General features: G+C 37.5%; 1 protein-coding gene and 1 long non-coding RNA gene across 10 annotated transcripts in view; one reads left to right on the top strand and one right to left on the bottom strand.

The window, feature by feature from the left end:
* The window catches only part of LOC309654645, a 619568-nt gene that overhangs the window by 180956 nt on the left and 419516 nt on the right, over positions 1-19096 (top strand). The gene's annotated exons all lie outside the window — the stretch shown is intronic.
* ODAD2 (outer dynein arm docking complex subunit 2) overlaps positions 1-19096 on the bottom strand; it is a 244256-nt gene that overhangs the window by 100664 nt on the left and 124496 nt on the right. For all 9 annotated transcript variants that reach the window (XM_082448931.1, XM_082448929.1, XM_082448930.1 and 6 more), the window contains 4 exons: positions 18784-19026; positions 18341-18451; positions 15621-15775; positions 14369-14611 (listed from right to left, as the gene is read on the bottom strand). In XM_082448931.1, coding sequence (XP_082305057.1) covers positions 14369-14611; positions 15621-15775; positions 18341-18451; positions 18784-19026 — 752 coding nt within the window. The remainder of the gene's footprint in view (positions 1-14368; positions 14612-15620; positions 15776-18340; positions 18452-18783; positions 19027-19096) is intronic.

Raw genomic sequence — 19096 nt, 5'->3', positions numbered from 1 at the left:
TTTTAACCTCATACTTGGAAAGCGCATGTTCAAATTCAAAATCCAACCAGTAAATTTTTATTTGGAGTTGCCTCTAAGTTGAAAGTGCATTTTCATAGATCTTCTTTACAACTTTATTGCTTTTTGAATATACAATGCTGGGCTTGTAGGTGGTATTCATTACATCACTGCCCATTTTCAATGGGTCTATTTCCTTTTGTATAGTTCTTTAATCTGATTAGCATCTTGCTCTGAATTCACTTCCAGCAGTATGTTAACTCTTCCTGCTTTTATTGTCAATAGAATTTTACATTAATATTTTGATATTATAAAAACAAAACTGAACTATATGTTTCCAAAATCTTCAAATTTATCATAGAAATCAAACTGTGTGGCTGACAAAATAACAGCTCTTGAAAGATGACTACATCTTCATATTCCGGCTCTTAAAAACAAACAAACAAAAAAGACACAGCTGCTTGTTATGGCTCTCAGTGTCTTTTGTTCTATTAGCTCTTGTCAGGATTGTTAACAAGTCTGGCTGGCTGGCCTGCCCACTGAGGCCACATATATGAACAAATGTGAACAGTTTGCACCCACATAGCCAGCACGGCTGAGGTTGCAGAGTTTCTTTCTGGCAATGACAGTACATCTATTTTGAAACCATAATTTTGCATCTTTTCTAAAAATTTCACAATATTTGCTGAAAATTATGCTGATAAATGCTATTGTCTGACAATGGCTCAACCTAAATGTGGTTAGCCTAAAGGAACATGATGTCTTAAGCCACATTATAAGATGCAACTGAAATCTACAGGTTTTAAAACCAAGCTGGCAATTCCACAAAAATGGAAACATAAATGGATGTCAGAATTAATGATCCCTGTGAAAAACTATGATTAGAAAAGAATTTTACATTTTCATAAAAATTCTCAGAGTTTTAATGTTTATATCTCTGTGTATTCTTTTAAAGAGGCTATGGGAGACCAAATTGGGAGAAAAGATGTGAATGTAGCAGCCTCTGGAAAGGCATGTCAAGTGTGTCCCAGAACTCCTTGGCTTTGGTAGAGTAGAAGGATAGTCTATCCTTTTATAGTTGTGTAAGCACTATGACAGAAAAGCTTTCAAAACTTATTCATTCATACATACAGTTATTCATTCATATGAAAAGTTATGCATTCATAGAATAATATTAAGAGGGCCCAACAATTTTTGAGGTCCAGCTCATATTCAAATATTCCCATTTCTTTGCAAAACTTTCTTTAGAGCTTTTTAAAAAACAAACAAAACCTAGATTCAAAAGGGATCATACACTGTATTTTTGATATATCTTTTTAGTCTCTTTTAATCTAGAACATTTTTATGGCATTGACTCTTTTAAGAGATCAGGACTGTTGTAGGAAGTCCCACAGTTTGAGTTTGGCTGACTGCTTCCTCAAGGTGTCGTTTGACTTTCCCCTCTTTTCTCTGTACAGACCTTCCTTGATTTATCCATGGGGCTGTGTCCTAATAAACCCAGCACAAGTGGAAAACACATTTAACACACCTAACCTACCGAACATCACAGCTTAGCCCAGTCCACCTTAAACATGCTCAAAACACTTACATTGGCCTATAGCTGGGCAAAATCATCTAACACAAAGTCTATTTTATAATAAAGTGCTGAATATCTCTTGTAACGTATTGACTACTGTACTGAAAGGGAAAACCAGAATGGTTGATGGGTACAGAATGGTTGTGAGTGTTTGAGTTGTTTACCCTCCTGATCACATGGCTGACTGGGGGCTGCAGCTCACTGCCACCGCCCAGCATCACGAGAGAGTATTGGACTGCATATCCTACTAGAATTAAAACAGACCCAAATAAATGGAGATATATACCATATTAGTGGATTGGCGATCTCAATATTGTTAAGATTCCTATTCTTTCTAAATTGATCTACAGATTCTTAGCAACAATTATTAAAATTCCATAAAGCTTTAAAAAAGACTTAGACAAGATGACTCTAAAATTTATATATAAATGCAAAACATCTAAGATAGCCCAAAGCATCTTAAAAAGTTGGAGGACTTAACAATCTTATTACAAAGCTATAATAATCAAGATAGTGTGGGACTGACATGAGGATAGAAAAATAGATCAATGGAAAAAGGAGTTCTGAAATAGATCTGCTAATATACAGTCAATTGAATTTCAACCAAGGGACCAAGCTAATCAACTGAGAAATAGTGTTTTCAATAAATGATGCTAGATCAATAGAATATCATATGAAAAAATTAACTTGGACTCCCCTTTCCACACCACACTTAGAAACTAGTTTGAGGTATATCGTATAGTACACTAGCCATGAAAGTAAAATTGGTAACTTTAACTTCATCAAATTAAAACTTTCTGCTGAAAAGACAGCCTTAATACTGACTGGGAAAAATCATTCCACAGCACATAAATCAAACAATGGATTTGTATCCAGAATATGTGAAGAACTTCTTCAAATTGCCAAAAAAGATAAACAATCCAAATTTAAAATGGACGAAAAACTTGAATAGACTACAAAATAACATATATACACATGAAATAAGCACATGGAAAGTTATTCAACATCATTAGTTATCAGGGGAATGCAAATGAAATCTACAATGACATACAATTTTGCTCTGTTAGAAGGGCTAAATTTAAAAAAAAAAAGAGCAACATTAAATGTTGGCACCAATGGGAATGTAAAATTGTACAACCACTTTTGTATACTATTTGGATGTTTCTAATAAAGTTAAACTTCTACCCTATGACTCAGAAATTCCAATCCCAAAACAGGGCAAAACTAATCTATAGTGATGGAAATCAGAAAGTGGTTGCTTGGGGTGGGAGTGGGGATTGACTGGAAAATAGCATGAGTGCCCTTTCTTGGGTGAAGGACATGTTTTATATCTTCTTTTGGCTGGTGGTTATATGAGTGTATACAATTGTTAAAACGCATCAAACTGAGCAATTAAGTGTTAAAATAACCTATAATTTTGAACAAAAAAATTCAGACAAACACCAACACATATTATACGCTTCCATTTGTTTCCAAATAGAAATAAAACTATTTAGGGAGGCATTGTCCAATATAAAGTGATGAAAACAGAGTAAGATGTGAATTACCATAAAAGGTAAGAGAGGGGCTCTCCCCAGACTGCAGGGCGGTGGGCACTGGGGGGCCGTGATAGGACAGGCAGCCCGGGCGTTTGTAGGGCGACGATGGTATTCTGCTTCTTGGCTTGGGTGGCAGGCACGTGGGTCCTCCCTTTTCAAGAATTTACTACTGTGTACATTTACAGCATGCGCTTTCCTTTATGTATATCATGTTTCACAAATTAAAAGTTTTAAAAATGTGTTTTAACTTCATTATAAACACACACACATACTCTCACGCACAGGAAATAGTACTGAAAAGCCAACTTATTCAGCTATGGAACTAAGCACACATCACAACTGGATGGATGAGGTGTATAATGTGGATAAATGAAATCCACGTAATCCTCTAATTAAACATCCCCAGAGCTTGTTTTAAAATGAGAAAACTGAGATTCAGAAGGTTCAATTATTCACATAATTAATTTTCATTTGGCATTTCAGTATCTCGGTTAAATCCATATGCTTTTAAAAGTATACAGATGAAAAACAAATAACAAAAAAATGTAAAAGGAAGGAAGAATGTTCTTATTGATACAAACATATAAAACATACATTCTATTTTATATCTTGCATAAACCCTAAAATGTCACAAGGACTGGTTTTGTGGTAAATGAAATTTCTGGGCAGCCACAAAGAGATTAAATCTCTTCTGTATGCAAACAAGCATAGCTTTATTTCTTTTTTCCCCCTTTTTAAAAAGAACAAATAAACCCAATGTAAAAAAAAAAAAACTATGTAAATGCAACATAATTATGTTTAAACCACAGAAGACAGGAAATTTAGAGTTACAGATTCCATGGTAAGTTTTAATTCTATCCTTGTGTATATGTTTTATAAAAGAGTCTTTCATTACATGATCACATAACACTGGACTATGTAACAATCAGTTCAGCAAATATTTGTTTTACAATGTGTGGAAGGAAAATATTTTACAGGATAAATTGTAGGAAATTAGTATATTATTTAGGTAAACTGTCATGTAAAACTTCTTAGAATCTTGGGCATTTACAGAATATTAAGAGAAACATTTTTTCTTGATTATTTTCTAAAGAACATGAAATTTAACTCTTTTGTAGTCAGGAACTTATATTTGAAAGCTGACCTTTAGGTTTAAAGTTATTCTGAAGTAATGAAAAACTTAGGACATTAGAATTTTAGCATGTTTTGAATCATGTATGCCAGGAATTTTGTATTAAAGGCACAGTAGAGACTGAAACAAATCATGAGGATCTACAAGTTCCTAAAAAGTCTGAATAACAGCCCTTATTATCACTATTGGCATTTGCTAGGGTTCCTGACAACTCATATATCTGAAATATATGAGTTCCTGACAACTCATATATCTGACTTTTTCAAAAGGAAAAGAAAAGCATTTATCCTGATTTTCCTGTATTAACTATATTTCAGGTTAACCAAATGGTTAGCAATCAACTCTAAGATAAACCTAGTAAAAGTATTAGATTATAAAGGTAAAGAAAAAATTCTCATGCCCTCCAAACAAAAAGATCAAGTAACTCACAAAGAAACATGAATTCAACTAACATCAGAATTTTCCCAAAAAAGGTATGAAGTAAGACAACAATGGAGCAGAATTTTTTTTAATTCAAGAAAGAAAGTGGGAACCAAGAATTTTATATCTAGCAAAGCTGTCCTCTGAGTATTTATAGGAAAATAGCTTCACTAGATACAAACGTGTGCTTCTGCACAGCAAAAGAAACAATCAACAAAATGAAAAGGCAATCTATGGAACAGGAGAAAATATATGCAAGCCATACATTTGATACAAAGTTAATATTCAAAATACATAAGGAATTCATACAACTCAATGGCAAAATAAATAAATAAATAACTCAATTTAAAAATGGGCAAAGGAACTGAACAGACATTTCTTCAAAGAAGACATGCAAATGGCCAACAGGTATATGAAAAAATGCTCAACAGCACAAATCATCAGGGAAATCCAAATCAAAACTACAGTGAGATATTTCCTCACTCCTCATTGGAAAGGCTGTTATTGAAAAGACAAGAGATAAAAAATATTGGCAAGAAGTGGAGAAAAGGAAATCCTTGCACACTGTTGGAATGTAAATTGGTATAGTCATTATGGAAAACAGTATGGAGGTTCCTCAAAAAATTGAAAATATAACTATCATTTGATCTAGCAATCCCATTTTTATGGGTATATATCCAAAGGAAATGAATTCAGTAGCTAGAAAAGATATCTGTGCTCTTATGTTTATTATAGAATTATTTACAATAGCCAAGATATGAAAACAACCTAAGTGTCCATTGACAGATGAATGGATAAAGAAGTTGTGGTATACTTATACAATGAAATATTATTCAGCCTTAAAACAGAAAGAAATCCTGCCATTTGTAACATGGGTGAACTTGAAAGACATCATGCTAAGTGAAATAAGCCAGACACAGAAAGTCAAATATTGCGTGAAATCACTTACATGTAGAGTCTAAAACAGTTGAATTTAGAGAAACAGTGATTCGAATGGTGAAGGGGCTGGCAGTGGAGGAGATGGGGAGATGCTGGTCAAAGGTTACGAAGTTTCAGTTATAAGATGGATAAGCTTTAGAGACCTAGTGCCCAGCATGGTAACTGTATTAATAATAATGTATTGTATACTTGAAATTTGCTAACAGAGCAGATTTTAAGTGTTCTTGCCATACACCAAAAAAAAAAGTATCTTTGTGAGATGAGGTTAATTAGCTTGGTGGCTGTAATCATCCCACAAAGTATACTTATATCAGAACACCATGTCATTCACCTTAAACATACATAATGTTTAAATGTGTCAATTATACCTATATAAAGCTGAAAAAGAGAAAGGTACTTTAAACATCTAAAAACTTAGGGAATTCTGTACCCATGAGCCCTTTTTGAAGATTCTACTAGGGGATGAGCTCCAAAAATTAAACTATGACTGTAAAACTGCAGCAAAAACTGATAATAAGTATATGTGTATATATGTTTGTTGGTCTAAGATTAAAACAGGGGCAGGGTCAAGGGTAGAATAATAATGTTCAAATGTTACATGTTATGACAAAGTAGAAACAATGCACTTTAAAGTGGAGAGGATAAGGAAGAGGGAAAGAGAAAAATGAAATAAGCCCATTGATTACTATAGAGATGATGGGTGGGAGTTAAAAGATACCAGCAAAAACTGAGAAACTAAATAGCAAATAACTACATAACAGAAAGGAGAAAGCAAGCATTAGAAAAATGTACAGGTACAAAGACACTGACTAGAATGAAACAAAAATGCAAACTTTTCTAAATAACAACAAAAAAATATTAAAGAGCAAAGATTACAAATCTTACAGAGAAGAGCAAATATAAAAGAATATGAATAATTATAAAATATTATGACATTGTTGAGACCAAACATCAATGAGTGTGAATGGGTTTAGCTCACTTATTAAAAATATTTTTAGCTTGGCATACAAAGCAAGACCCATCTATATACTGTATGAAAGGGCACACCTAAAAGAAAGTGGTTCAACAAAGACTAAAAATAAAAGGTAGACCAAGATACTCCAGGAAAATGGAAAAAATATGAAAGCAGGGGTAAAGATCCTTATATCAAAGTAGAAATATCAAGCCAAAACTCATTAAACATGACAAAGAAGAGCTCTTGAAAAATTAAAATCCACAATTCACAATGATTAAAACATTTATGCACCAAATAATATAGTGCCTGCCTTTGGGGCTTCCCTGGTGGCGCAGTGGTTGAGAATCTGCCTGCTAATGCAGGGGACACGGGTTCGAGCCCTGGTCTGGGAAGATCCCACATGCCGCGGAGCAACAGGGCCCGTGAGCCACAACTACTGAGCCTGCGCGTCTGGAGCCTGTGCTCCGCCACAAGAGAGGCTGCGATAGTGAGAGGCCCGCGCACCGCGATGAAGAGTGGCCCCCGCTTGCCGCAACTAGAGAAAGCCCTCGCATAGAAACGAAGACCCAACACAGCCAAAAATAAATAAATTAATTAATTAATTAAAAAAATATATATATATAGTGCCTGCCTTTAAGAAGCAAAAACTACATGAGTTGTAAGAAGACATAGGTAGAAGCACACTAATAATTTTAATACACCATTTTCAGTATGAGACAGGTCAAATGCATGAAAAATAGTAAGTAGAGATAGAAGGCTTACATAACTTAATAAAATAGATCTTAAGAATATACATCAGGACTTCCCTGGTGGCGCAGTGGTTAAGAATCCACCTGCCAGTACAGGGGACACGGGTTCAAGCCCTGGTCCAGGAAGATCCCACATGTCGCGGAGCAACTAAGCCCGCGTGCCACAACTACTGAGCCTGTGATCTAGAGCCCACAAGCCACAACTACTGAGCCCACGTGCCACAACTACTGGAGCCCTCACTCCTAGAGCCTGTGCTCCACAACAAGAGAAGCCACTGCAATGAGAAGGCCACGCACTGCAATGAAGAGTAGCCCTCGCTCGCCACAACTAGAGAAAGCCCACGTGCAGCAACGAAGACCCAACACAGCCAAAAAAAGAAAGAAAGAAATTTATTTAAAAAAAATACATATATATATATACATCAAACTCTACACTCTATTGAAAGAGGACACATCTTCACCCCAAGCACCTACAGATGCTTTGTAAAAATTCATCTTATATTGAGTCATAAAGAAAACACCAGTAAGTTCCATAAAAAGTGGAAATAAAACACTGACTAAACTGCAACATAGTAAGAAATATCTAACAAAAACAAAAAATAAAAAGGTTCCTCTTTGTGGAATTAAAAAAAAAAATTCTATTAAACAACATCTGGCCTAAAGGGAAAATATAAACTGAAATTAAAGTACTTCTTAAAAATAATGATAATGAAATCACTACGTATCAGAATGTACAAGAGACATTTAAAGAAGTGTCAAAGAAAAACTCATAGGACAAAATATTTTTATTATTAAAAAAAGAGGGAATTCCCAGGCAGTCCAGTGGTTAGGACTCTATACTTCCACTGCAGGGGGCCCAGGTTCGATCCTTGGTTGGGGAATTAGGATCCCACAAGCTGCATGGCACAGCCAAAAAAAGAAAGAAAAAAAAGAATAAAAATAAATATCTTCTCAGTTCAAAAAAATTAGAAAAATAGTTACAAAATAAACCCAGAAAAGGCAACATGGAATAAATATAAAAGAAATTTATGAGGTAGAGAATAAAAGAACAGTATATCTAATTAATAAAATTTTCTCAGAAAAAAATCAAAATAGAGAAACTATACTAGATAACTTGATCATGGAAAAAACAGGAGAAAGCTCACATACACAAATATAAAATGACAAGTGGAAAACAACCATTGAAACGAGACAAAATTTAAAAATCATAAGACATTGTTTTGCAGATCATTATTTAAATACATTTGATGATTTAAATGAAATTGATCATTTTATAAAGAAATGCACATTGCCAAAATTGACCCCATTAGAGTAGAATGCATAAATAGATTAGATTTCATAGAAGAACTAGAGAAAACCAGTAAAGAACTAACAGAACACACACACAGAGTAGGCCCAGATGACTGCACAGTATAATTCTATCAAAACTTTAAAGCCTAGATGGTCCCATTGCTCAATAAATTATTCCAGAGTATTGAAATGAAAGAAAACTTCCTAATTCCTTTCGTGAAGCAGGTATAACATTGATACCTAAATTTGATAAAGATAGTTGTTAAAAAAAAAAAAGGAAGGAAGGAAAAGAAAACTACAGACCAATATAATTCAAGGATATCATTACAAAAATACTAAATAAGATTAGCAAACAGAATCCTACACCACATTAAGAAAATAGTACATCATGACCAAGTGAAACTTGTTCCCAGAATGCAAGGTTGGTCCAGTGTTTGGAAACCCATTAATATTATTCAACATATTGATAGATATAAGGGAAAAATCATAATGGAGTATACAGAGCATAATCTCCATAAATGCTTAAAGAGGGATTTGACAAAATTCAATACCTATTTCTGATTTTGAAAACACTCTTTAAAAATAGAAATTGAGAGATTTTTAAAAATATGATAAAATATATATACTTTAGTCCTCAAGACATTATTTTACATAATAGAACACCACTAGAGGCATTTCTATTAAAATCAGGAACAAGGCAAAGAAGCTATCTCCATTACTATTCAACACTGCAGTAGGGAATTAGCTAATGAAATTATACAAGAGAAATCAATCTAAAGAATAAGAATTTATAAAGAAGAAATAAAACTTTCTTGGGAATATCCTGGAGCAGAGTTCAGCAATTTTTTTGTAAAGGGCCAGGTAGTAAGTATGTCTTTGTGGGTTATTTGGTCTCTGTAGCAACTATCAACTCTGCCATTGTAACATAAAAGCCACCAAAGACAATATATAAATGAATGAGTGTGAGTATGTTCCAATAAAACTTTATTTACAAAAACAGGATTTGGCCCATGTGCTATAGTATGTCAACAATTGCGCTAGAGAATCAACAATAAAGTGAACTCAAACAATAAGAGAATTCCATTAGGTAGCAGCATAGAGAATTAATACACAAAATTCAATAGTGTTCATAGAGACAATCAACTGAAGCACATAATGGCAGTAAAAAACCATTTATACCACCAACGAGGAAGATTAAGTACTTAGGAATGAACTGAACAAAAATGCACGAAATCCACATACAACAATCTTAAATTAAAAAAACTAGACTTCAACAAATGAAAAGTTTCTATAATTTCACTATGGTTATGTAGGATGTTAAGGGAAGCTGGGTGAAGGGTATATGGGAACTCTCTGTACCGTGCACTCTATACTTTTGCAACTTTTCTGTAAGTCTTACGCTATTTCAAAATAAAAGTTAAGTTGGTGGGAATGTAAATTGGTGCAGCCACTGTGGAGAACAGGATGGAGGTTCCTTAAAAAACTAAAAATAGAGCTAGCATATGATCCAGCAATCCCAGTCCTGGGTATACACCCAGAGAAAACTCTAATTCGAAAAGATACATGCACCCCTATGTTCAAAGTAGCACTATTTACAATAGCCAGGACATGGAAGCAACCTAAATGTCCATCAATGGATGAATAGATAAAGAAGATGTGGTACTTGTATACGATGGAATGCTACTCAGCCATAAAAAAGAATGAAATAATGCCATTTGCAGTAACGTGGATGGACCTAGACATTGTCATACTGAGTGAAGTTAAGTCAGACAGAGAAAGACAAATACCATATGATATTGCTTATATGTGGAATCTAAAAAAAATGATACAAATGAACTTATATTTACAAAGCAGAAACAGTCTCACAGACACAGAAAATAAACTTATGGTTACCAAAGGGGAGAAAGAAGGGGAGGGATAAATTAGGAGTTTGGGATTAACATATACACAATACTATATATAAAATAGATCATCAGCAAGGACCTACTGTATAGCACAGGGAACTATACTCAATATTTTGTAATAACCTATATGGGAAAAGAATCTGAAAAAGAATACACATATATGAATCACTTTGCTGTACACCCAAAACTAACACAACATTGTAAATCAACTATCCTTCAATTAAAAAATAAAAATTAAAAAAAATTTTAAAAGAAAGTAAAGATCCTGAGGTGTGGAAAAGAAATTTTAGATATTGAAGTTTTCAGCATCAATACTGTTTAGTTGTTTGAAATTTTATAGTATTTTATGAGAAAGTTACACTCCTCAAAACACAAGCGTTAACTGTTTTTTGCAATGTTGATGTGATTTTTATATACTTGAAGGCCAAACTACCTCCAGGTGAATTCTGTACGTATCAAATAGACATTAAAAAGTCAACAAGAAAAGAAAATTCAGCATGAATAAGTCTACTTTTTCATGAACCTACTACGCTGGGATACCTGTTGCTCCACGTTAGTTCCTCAGGAAGGCTATAATTAATAGGAAACTGTTTATACTGAGTCTTTAAAAGCAGTAGTCTGATGTACTGAGAAAAGTCAGTCGAGTTTTATGAAATCACTGTTGTCTTAAAAATCATTTTTGACTCAGGAGCCAAACTGTTATTATTACGATGTTTCTTATTCTTACTGAGAAATAGATACGGGAAGAAAACTGTGCATACTAGCACACAGAGTTAATAAAACTCTGCTCTGAGTACATACGTTCATCCTCACGTGCAACCTAAGTTTTAGCCATAGCCACAGACATATCATTAAAACATAAAACTGCTCATCATTAAAACAAGTTCCTAACCTATGAATTATTTAAGACTTACACAAGGCAAAGTTATTTCTCATTTCCTTACCATTTAACTTAAAGCTTGAAGACTCAATAAATCCTGCAGATCTAGCAATAATGGCCATGTCTGATATATGATGCCAAATGTAATGCCGTTTGGATTCTTACCAACCTCAAAACACTGTTTTCTAACTGACTTTTCTAAAACCATCTGTGGGAAAACCATATTCACAAGTACAAAAGGATTCATCAACCTCCATGTTACACAAGAAAGAACAGTTTAGTCTTTATCTTATGAGGCTTTGTCATAGAGTTTGACACTTTTGATCACTTTCTCTCCTTAAACACTCTCTTCCCTTTGTTTCTTCAGTAACTCACTCTTCTGGCTTCCCTCACAACTCTGGCTGTTCCGTCTGCATTTCTTTATAGGCACCTCTTCTCTGGTCCATTCATTCTCCTTAAAAGATTGGATGCAGTAGGATTCTGTTTTTGTCCTTCTCTTTTCCCTTTCTTTCTCTTGCTCACAATCTCACATATATTCATCACTTAAGTTACCAGATACTCAGAATGCTATATGCCCAGCCCACATTCTATCCTAAGCTTTAGACGTGAATGAATATCCAAATGACTAGTTGCCATCACTACGGAGATGTCCCAGAAGAACCTCAATGTGGACCCAACGTAACTGAACTCATCATTCATTTAGTGTACAATAAATGTTTGCTGAGCGCCTACCCTGAGCCTGGGACTGGGTTAGGCAATGAATACATCATGATGAACAAATTGGCTTTGTTTCTCCCCTAGTGAAGTTCATTCTGCCTTCACCAGTCTTCCAGCTACATTCCCTATAACAGCAAGTGGTACAATTATCCATCTAGTTACCCAAGTCAGAAAGCTAAATATCACTCATGACTCCCCCCTCTTCTTTACAACTCGTGTTCATCCACTCACCTGGTCTTATCCATTCTCTCCCTTTATTTCTCTTTACTCTGTCATTTTTTTTGTTCTTTAGTATAACATATTCCACAGGCTTAGTTTAAACCACCTTCACCTCTGGCCGGCAGTGATCTCCTAAACAAGCTTCTCTTTCCGGTTATGCTTAAAACCCTTTAAAAACCTTCAATTGACTTTAAAGCAAAATTCAAACTTAGCATGATGCACAAAGGCCTGTATTATAATCGCCTATTGACATGCTTATGCCACACCCTCAAAGCTCCTTGACTGCAGCTGGGAGGACCCCATTTAGGGTCCTCTTGTTCTCGATTTATAGCAAGTTAAACAACATGATTAATTTGATATAAGAGAAACACAGGGGACTTCCCTGGTGGCGCAGTGGTTAAGAATCCGCCTGCCAATGCAGGGGACATGGGTTCGAGCCCTGGTCCGGGAAGATCCCACATGCCACGGAGCAACTAGGCCCGTGCGCCACAACTACTGAGCCTGCGCTCTAGAGCTCGTGAGCCACAACTACTGAGCCCATGAGCCACAACTACTGAGCCTGCGCTCTAGAGCTCATGAGCCACAACTACTGAGCCCACGTGCCACAACTACTGAAGCCCGTGTGCCTAGAGCCTGTGTCCCGCAACAAGAGAAGCCACCGCAATGAGAAGCCCACGCACCGCAATGAAGAATAGCCCCTGCTCGCCGCAACTAGAGAAAGCCCATGCGCAGCAACAAAGACCCAACACAGCCAAAAATTAATTAATTAATTAATTAATTAATTAATTAATTTTAAAAAGAGAGAAACACAGAATGAAGGGACTCATCTATAGATGAGTACAGATACTGGACCCTCTGACTTTTTTTTGTATTTATGTATTATTGGTTTAAATTGTTATTCATTAAAGCTATTGCTATGTGAATGATACTAGCCAACATTTACCTAGCACTATCATGTATCAAGCATTTTACATATATTAATTCACTCAATCATTACAACAATCCAGTGAGGTTGGTACCATGACTGTCTCCATTTTATATATTTGGTAGCCAAGGCACCAAGTAGTTTAGTGATTTGCTGAAGGAAACATAGTTGGTAAGTGGTGAGACCGGAATTCCAGGCAATGGTTCCAGAATCTATACTCTTAACCATTATACACTACTGTTCAGAATAAAATGATATTGTGCAAGGTACTAAACAAGAACTCTAATTTTTTTAAAGATGATTCATATTCATCATACAAATTGTATAGAAAATATAAAAAAGAAGGTAGAAAATATCCCAAATCCTACCATCCAGAAATAATAATTGTTAACAGCTAATATAAATTATTCCAGATATCTCTTTATGCCTACAGCTAGATAAAAGGATGTATGGATAGGTAAGAGAGATCGATAAATGGGACTTCCCTGGTGGTCCAGTGGGTAAGACTCCACCCTCCCAATGCAGGGGACCCAGGTTCGATCCCTGGTCAGGGAACTAGATCCCTCATGCATGCTGCAACTAAGAAGCCCATGTGCTGCAACTAAAAATCTCACACGCTGCAACAGAGATCCCGTGTGCCACAACTAAGACCCAGTGCAGCCAAAATAAATGGATAAATATTTTTTAAAAAAGAGATAGATAGAGATAGATAAGTGGATGGATGGATGGATGGATGGATAGATAGATAAAATTATGTTTTAAATACTATCTATTGATTTATTTAATGCAAGATAAAATTTGCACACCTACTCATCCACCCTTCTCTGTCAGTTGTATTATTATATTATTGTTATCAATATCTACAAAATATACATGATTCCCCTAATGATAATTCCCCCACTGTTTTGATTGATCACTGGCTATTTTAATCAGTACCCTCCAGCTCATCCAAGGGAACAACGTGGCTCTGTAATTCATGATTTGGTCACCCTGTGTTATTTACATGTGGGCACATTTCACTCTTCCGTCACTTGTGCACACCAGTTCTCAGAGATGACACCATTCCGTACTCCCAGTGTCCCCCTAGCTCTCCCAAATAAAAGCTTTCAGCTTTCAGGGCCGCTTACATCATGCTCTCGGGCTCCGCTGCGCAAGCACCGACCGCTTTTGTGACATTGACAAGTAGAGCTCGGTTTGTTCCCACGAGGAGGTCCACGAGTGGCTGGATGCCACCGCGTTTGCGGACGGTGACTCTGCCCTCAGGCTCTTGGCAACACTCTCCCAACGCACCAGCTGCGTTCACAAGCACTTCTTCCGGCTGGTCAGTTAAAAGTCCCACCAAGGCTTCAATGGCTTTGTATTCCCGAAATCTAAGTTCACCACAAGCAAAAGAGGGTGGGAAGGGAGGGAAAGAGGCGAACAGTATTATTTTTGGTATGAAGTTAGCTGATAATAATGTTAGTGATAATATTGATCGCTAAAATTTACTAACTGCCGACCGTATGCGCATTCCATCTTTACAGCCACCCTGTGACGTGGATGCTGTTACAACCCTGTTGTCAAAAGGCTAATCTGAAGCTTGGTAAACAGTGGCGTCAACATCCACACCCGACCTTCTGTGCCCTTAAGTGCTATGCTGTACAGCCCCGAAGACACTACAACTGCTTCCAAATCTGAGCGTCGACAATCCCACTGTGCTAAGGGTTTTCCCTCAGATTACAGGAATGATTTTACACGAACAAAGCAAAATAAACCTTTTTGTGTGTTAAACAGAACATGTGAATTTCTTGTTAAAGAAAGTCATCACCCTGAAACGGGAAAGAGTTGCCCCAGAACACCCATCATAGAGTGTGTAAACTCTAAAAATATATAAAAAGATAAATTCAAAGATTAAAATCAATCAAATGGTCATAAAGTTTACAAATACTTTAAAATTCAATGAAATCATATTTGAAAATGACTGCACTTGAAGACTAACCTGGTTAGTTGGCATTTAGCTGACTCATTTATCTTTAGAAAAAAGAATAAAACCACTTCCATTTCTAAAGATTCTGTGGGAAATTCATTCCCTCACCTTGATAGGTCTCTGCAGGAAATATCAGGGATACTTCTCATTTACAAGGCTGCCCACATGCAAAACAGTCCATTGGCACAGGGAGCTTCTGTCAGCACCCCCTTTCTCCTACTGAGGCACAAAAACCACTGTCGGATGGTGGGATGGGAAGAATCCCTTAATTCTGCCAACTTAGCCCAGAATGTACAGCTTTGGAAACTACAGGAGTAGCACTAGAATCAACTCTTTATTAAAATAGCATTAAAATAGAAGAATGTGTTTGGATGGCCATATTTTAATACGGAACACTGAATGCCTTCTCTTACTTGGTCACATTCTCTTTGCTGATGGAACATTTCCATATTGCCCCTGTGACGGCGGCCAACCGTTCCTTGTTGTCAGTGTTACCGAGGAGAGAAGCCAGGGGTCTAAGTCCTCCACGCAGCCTAACCAGGTCACGGGTTTCCTCATCTTCTGCACACTACACAGAAGCCAAATCAGACGCTGTCAGTGATCAAGGCGCATCAAGCTTTCAGTGACTGCTAAAGAGGCTGCCATTCTAGTAGCTATGAAACTTCTTTTCAGGGAGTATCATTTTCTGAAGGAGCCTTCAAGTAAAATATAATTCTTGTCTATACTGGCAGCTATCTGACAGTGTCGCTCTTCCTGTACGTGGTTTTGGCAATGTCTAGAGGTTTCTACATACTTGGCAATCCTCCCAAGCCAGTTCTGGGGTAGCCTGGGCTTCTACCAAGACAGACGCAGAGGCTGGTAAGGAACCTAGAATACCACATGCATGGATGGAGGGTTTCTGCAGTGATGTAACCCGGAGCCTTGGGAAAACATAGTGGAGAAGATAATTGAGTGATGGCGATTCAGCCAGATCTTTAATGACCCCCAAAGTCTAAGAAGTGCGGAATTTCCCCAACAGAGTTTCTATGCCCAGAGCAGTGGGTTATATCAACAGCAACTGATATGTTATTCAAACATGTTTATCCACATGCGTGTGTCAACCTTTGAAATAAATACAGGCTGCATAGATGTTCCCAACAGATGATCCTTCCCAGTTTATAGAGCCAAAAGATGACAAGTTTAGCATAGGTTTGATATTATTCTAAGTGTACAGTTGTTCTCTAAGGCCATGAACTGCGTACAATGCATCACCCATGAGGCCCCTACAAGAAATTCTCATCACAATGCATCACACAGCACCTGCCATGTTTACCTTCTATTAGTGACTTTCAGTTCTGGCTCAACTGCAACTTTAAAGAATGAATCACTATTTCTAACTGACCCTTAAAATATACTCATATGAGGCGTACATACAAGTCAAAGGGAACTCTTGTACAGTGTTGGTGGGAATGTAAATTGGTGCAGCCACTGTGGAAAACGGTACGGAGGTTTCTCAATAAACTAAAAAGAGAACTACCATGTGACCCAGCATTTCCACTCCTGGGCATATATCCAAAAAAAATAAAAATACTAATTCAAAAAGATACGTGCACCCCAATGTTCACAGCAGCACAATTTATAATTGCCAAGAAATGGAAACAACCTAAGTGTCCATCAATAGATGAATAGATATAGAAGAAGTGGCACATGAATATATAATACATAATGGAATACTACTCAGCCGTGAGAAAGAACACAATTCTGCCATCTGCAGCACATGCATGGACTTGGAGGGCATTGCACTGAGTGAAGTAAGTCAGAGAAAGATAAATACTGTATGCTATTGCTTACAGGTGGAATCTGAAAACTACAGCAAACCAGTGAATATAACATAAAAGAAGCAGACTCACAGATACAGAGAACAAACTAGTGCTTACAGTGGGGAGAGAGGGGAGGGGCACCATGGGGTGGGGGAGTGGGAGGTACAGACTACTGGGTGTGAGACAGGCTCGGGGATGTATGTACAACACGGGGAAGACAGCCAGTATTTTGTAATAACTGTAAGTGGAAAAGTAACCGTTAAAATTATATAAAAATTAAAAATAAAAAAGACTATTGCGTATCTCCGTTATGAGTGAGCTGTGCCCCTCAGAACTCAGACGCTGAGGTCCGCACCCCCGTGCGTCAGAATGTGACAGAGGTAATTACGGTTAAACGAGATCACTGCGGTGGGCTCGAATCCAGAACGCCTGGTGTCCTTCTAAGAAGAGGGTATTAGGGCACAGAGGAAGGACCATGTGAAGACAGAGGGAGGATGACAGGGGAACATGAAGACATCCATCTACAAGCCAAGGAGAGATTCCTCAGAAGGAACCAACCCTGCTGACACCTGATCTCAGACTTCCAGCTCCCAGAACTGTGAAGAAACAGATTGCTGTCGTTCAGGACACCCAGTGCTATGGCCGCCCCAGAGAACTCATGCGACCCTCTGCTGACTGACCCGAAGCCCTCTCTGACTCCGTCTTTCTGGCACATTCTCTCACTTTGCACATTTTGAGATGCATTCTTCTAGGAGGTCTACTCTAACTAGGCAGAAGCTGGTGCTGCCCGTAGCCAGCCAAGTATGAATTTGTCACAGCCATCTTTTCTTCCCCCTTGACCGTTCTACTCTATTTTTTTTTTGTATACTGTGAAACTTGTAACCTACAGAAAATTAATGAGGATGAAAATAAGCAAATTAATAAAAAGATAAAACAGGAATACGCACACGACACACACACTCATGCATCTATCTTGTCTTGGTGGGAGGTATATTTCCCGAGACCACTGTGTTTGAACAGGATATATGAAAGGCGATATAGAGGCACCATGTACATATCTGGCTATTTTACACCAAAGTACATCATTTTAGCAGACAGAGACATGTTAAGTGTCTTACAGAATTGTAAGTAGTCAGACAGGCTGATGCAGGAGCAGATTTCTCTCTGACATTTAAAGGCATCTGCCATTACCACAGGACAGTGGTTCTCAGACCTATGGGTGCACGAAAATCCCTAGGGGTTCTTGTTAAAAATGCAGATTCCTGAGTCCCATCCCCAGAGAATGGGACCTCACGAAACAGCACCTTAAACGGCCCGCAGAAGAGCCCCCGTACCTGGCAGATGGCCATGGCGCAATGCTCCTGCAGCTGTTTGTTTTCACTACTTAGGTTCTTTACCAGATTTTCAATTATCCTTTCAGCTTTGATTGCGGCTCGGTAGTTTTCCTAGGAAAGTAAACTTTAGTAGTTATATATTGCATAAATATGCATAAATATAAGTGTCGATTCACATTTATTAATAACTACACTGAACAAACTTTCTTAGTAAATAAACACCACAGTCCAAGTTTAACACACCGTTATAACAATAAGGGAATTTAGTCAACATTTTCAAAAACATATCATCCAGGTATCAATGTAATTAATTTTCCATTAGTTTGATCTTCTCTTTCAAATAGAAGGGTGACTTCTTAAAAAAAATTAACCTTAGAAGTTATGCTTCCGCTAAAGAAAGTCGAGGCGAATGAGAGCCAGGGAAGCAGAGCTGGCCTGCATACCTCTGAGGCACATTCCTGCAATGTCGCCACGACCGGGATTAGCATGTCTTCACGGGAAGTCTTCAGTAACCGAGCCAACAGAGGGATGCCCCCAGCTCGCCGAATGGCTTCCTTGTTCGCGTAGCTCTTGCTGCAGCTCCACAGTGCCAGCGCCCCGCAGCGGGCCACCTCCCCATCGCGGGCCTCGTACAGGCCCGGCTGGGCAGGCTCCGCGGAGGGCTGCCTGCAGTCAAGCAGAGCGACCTAGAGAACAGATCGATACAGCATAAGCGGGAATCTTCAAGACAAGACTTAACCCAGCTCGCAGTCGCTG

The sequence above is a fragment of the Balaenoptera physalus genome, assembly GCF_965194825.1.
Source record: "Balaenoptera physalus genome assembly, chromosome: 2".
Lineage (NCBI taxonomy): Eukaryota > Metazoa > Chordata > Mammalia > Artiodactyla > Balaenopteridae > Balaenoptera > Balaenoptera physalus.
The sequence above is the reverse complement of the archived record's forward strand: the minus strand, read 5'-3'. Positions and strand labels throughout refer to the sequence as shown.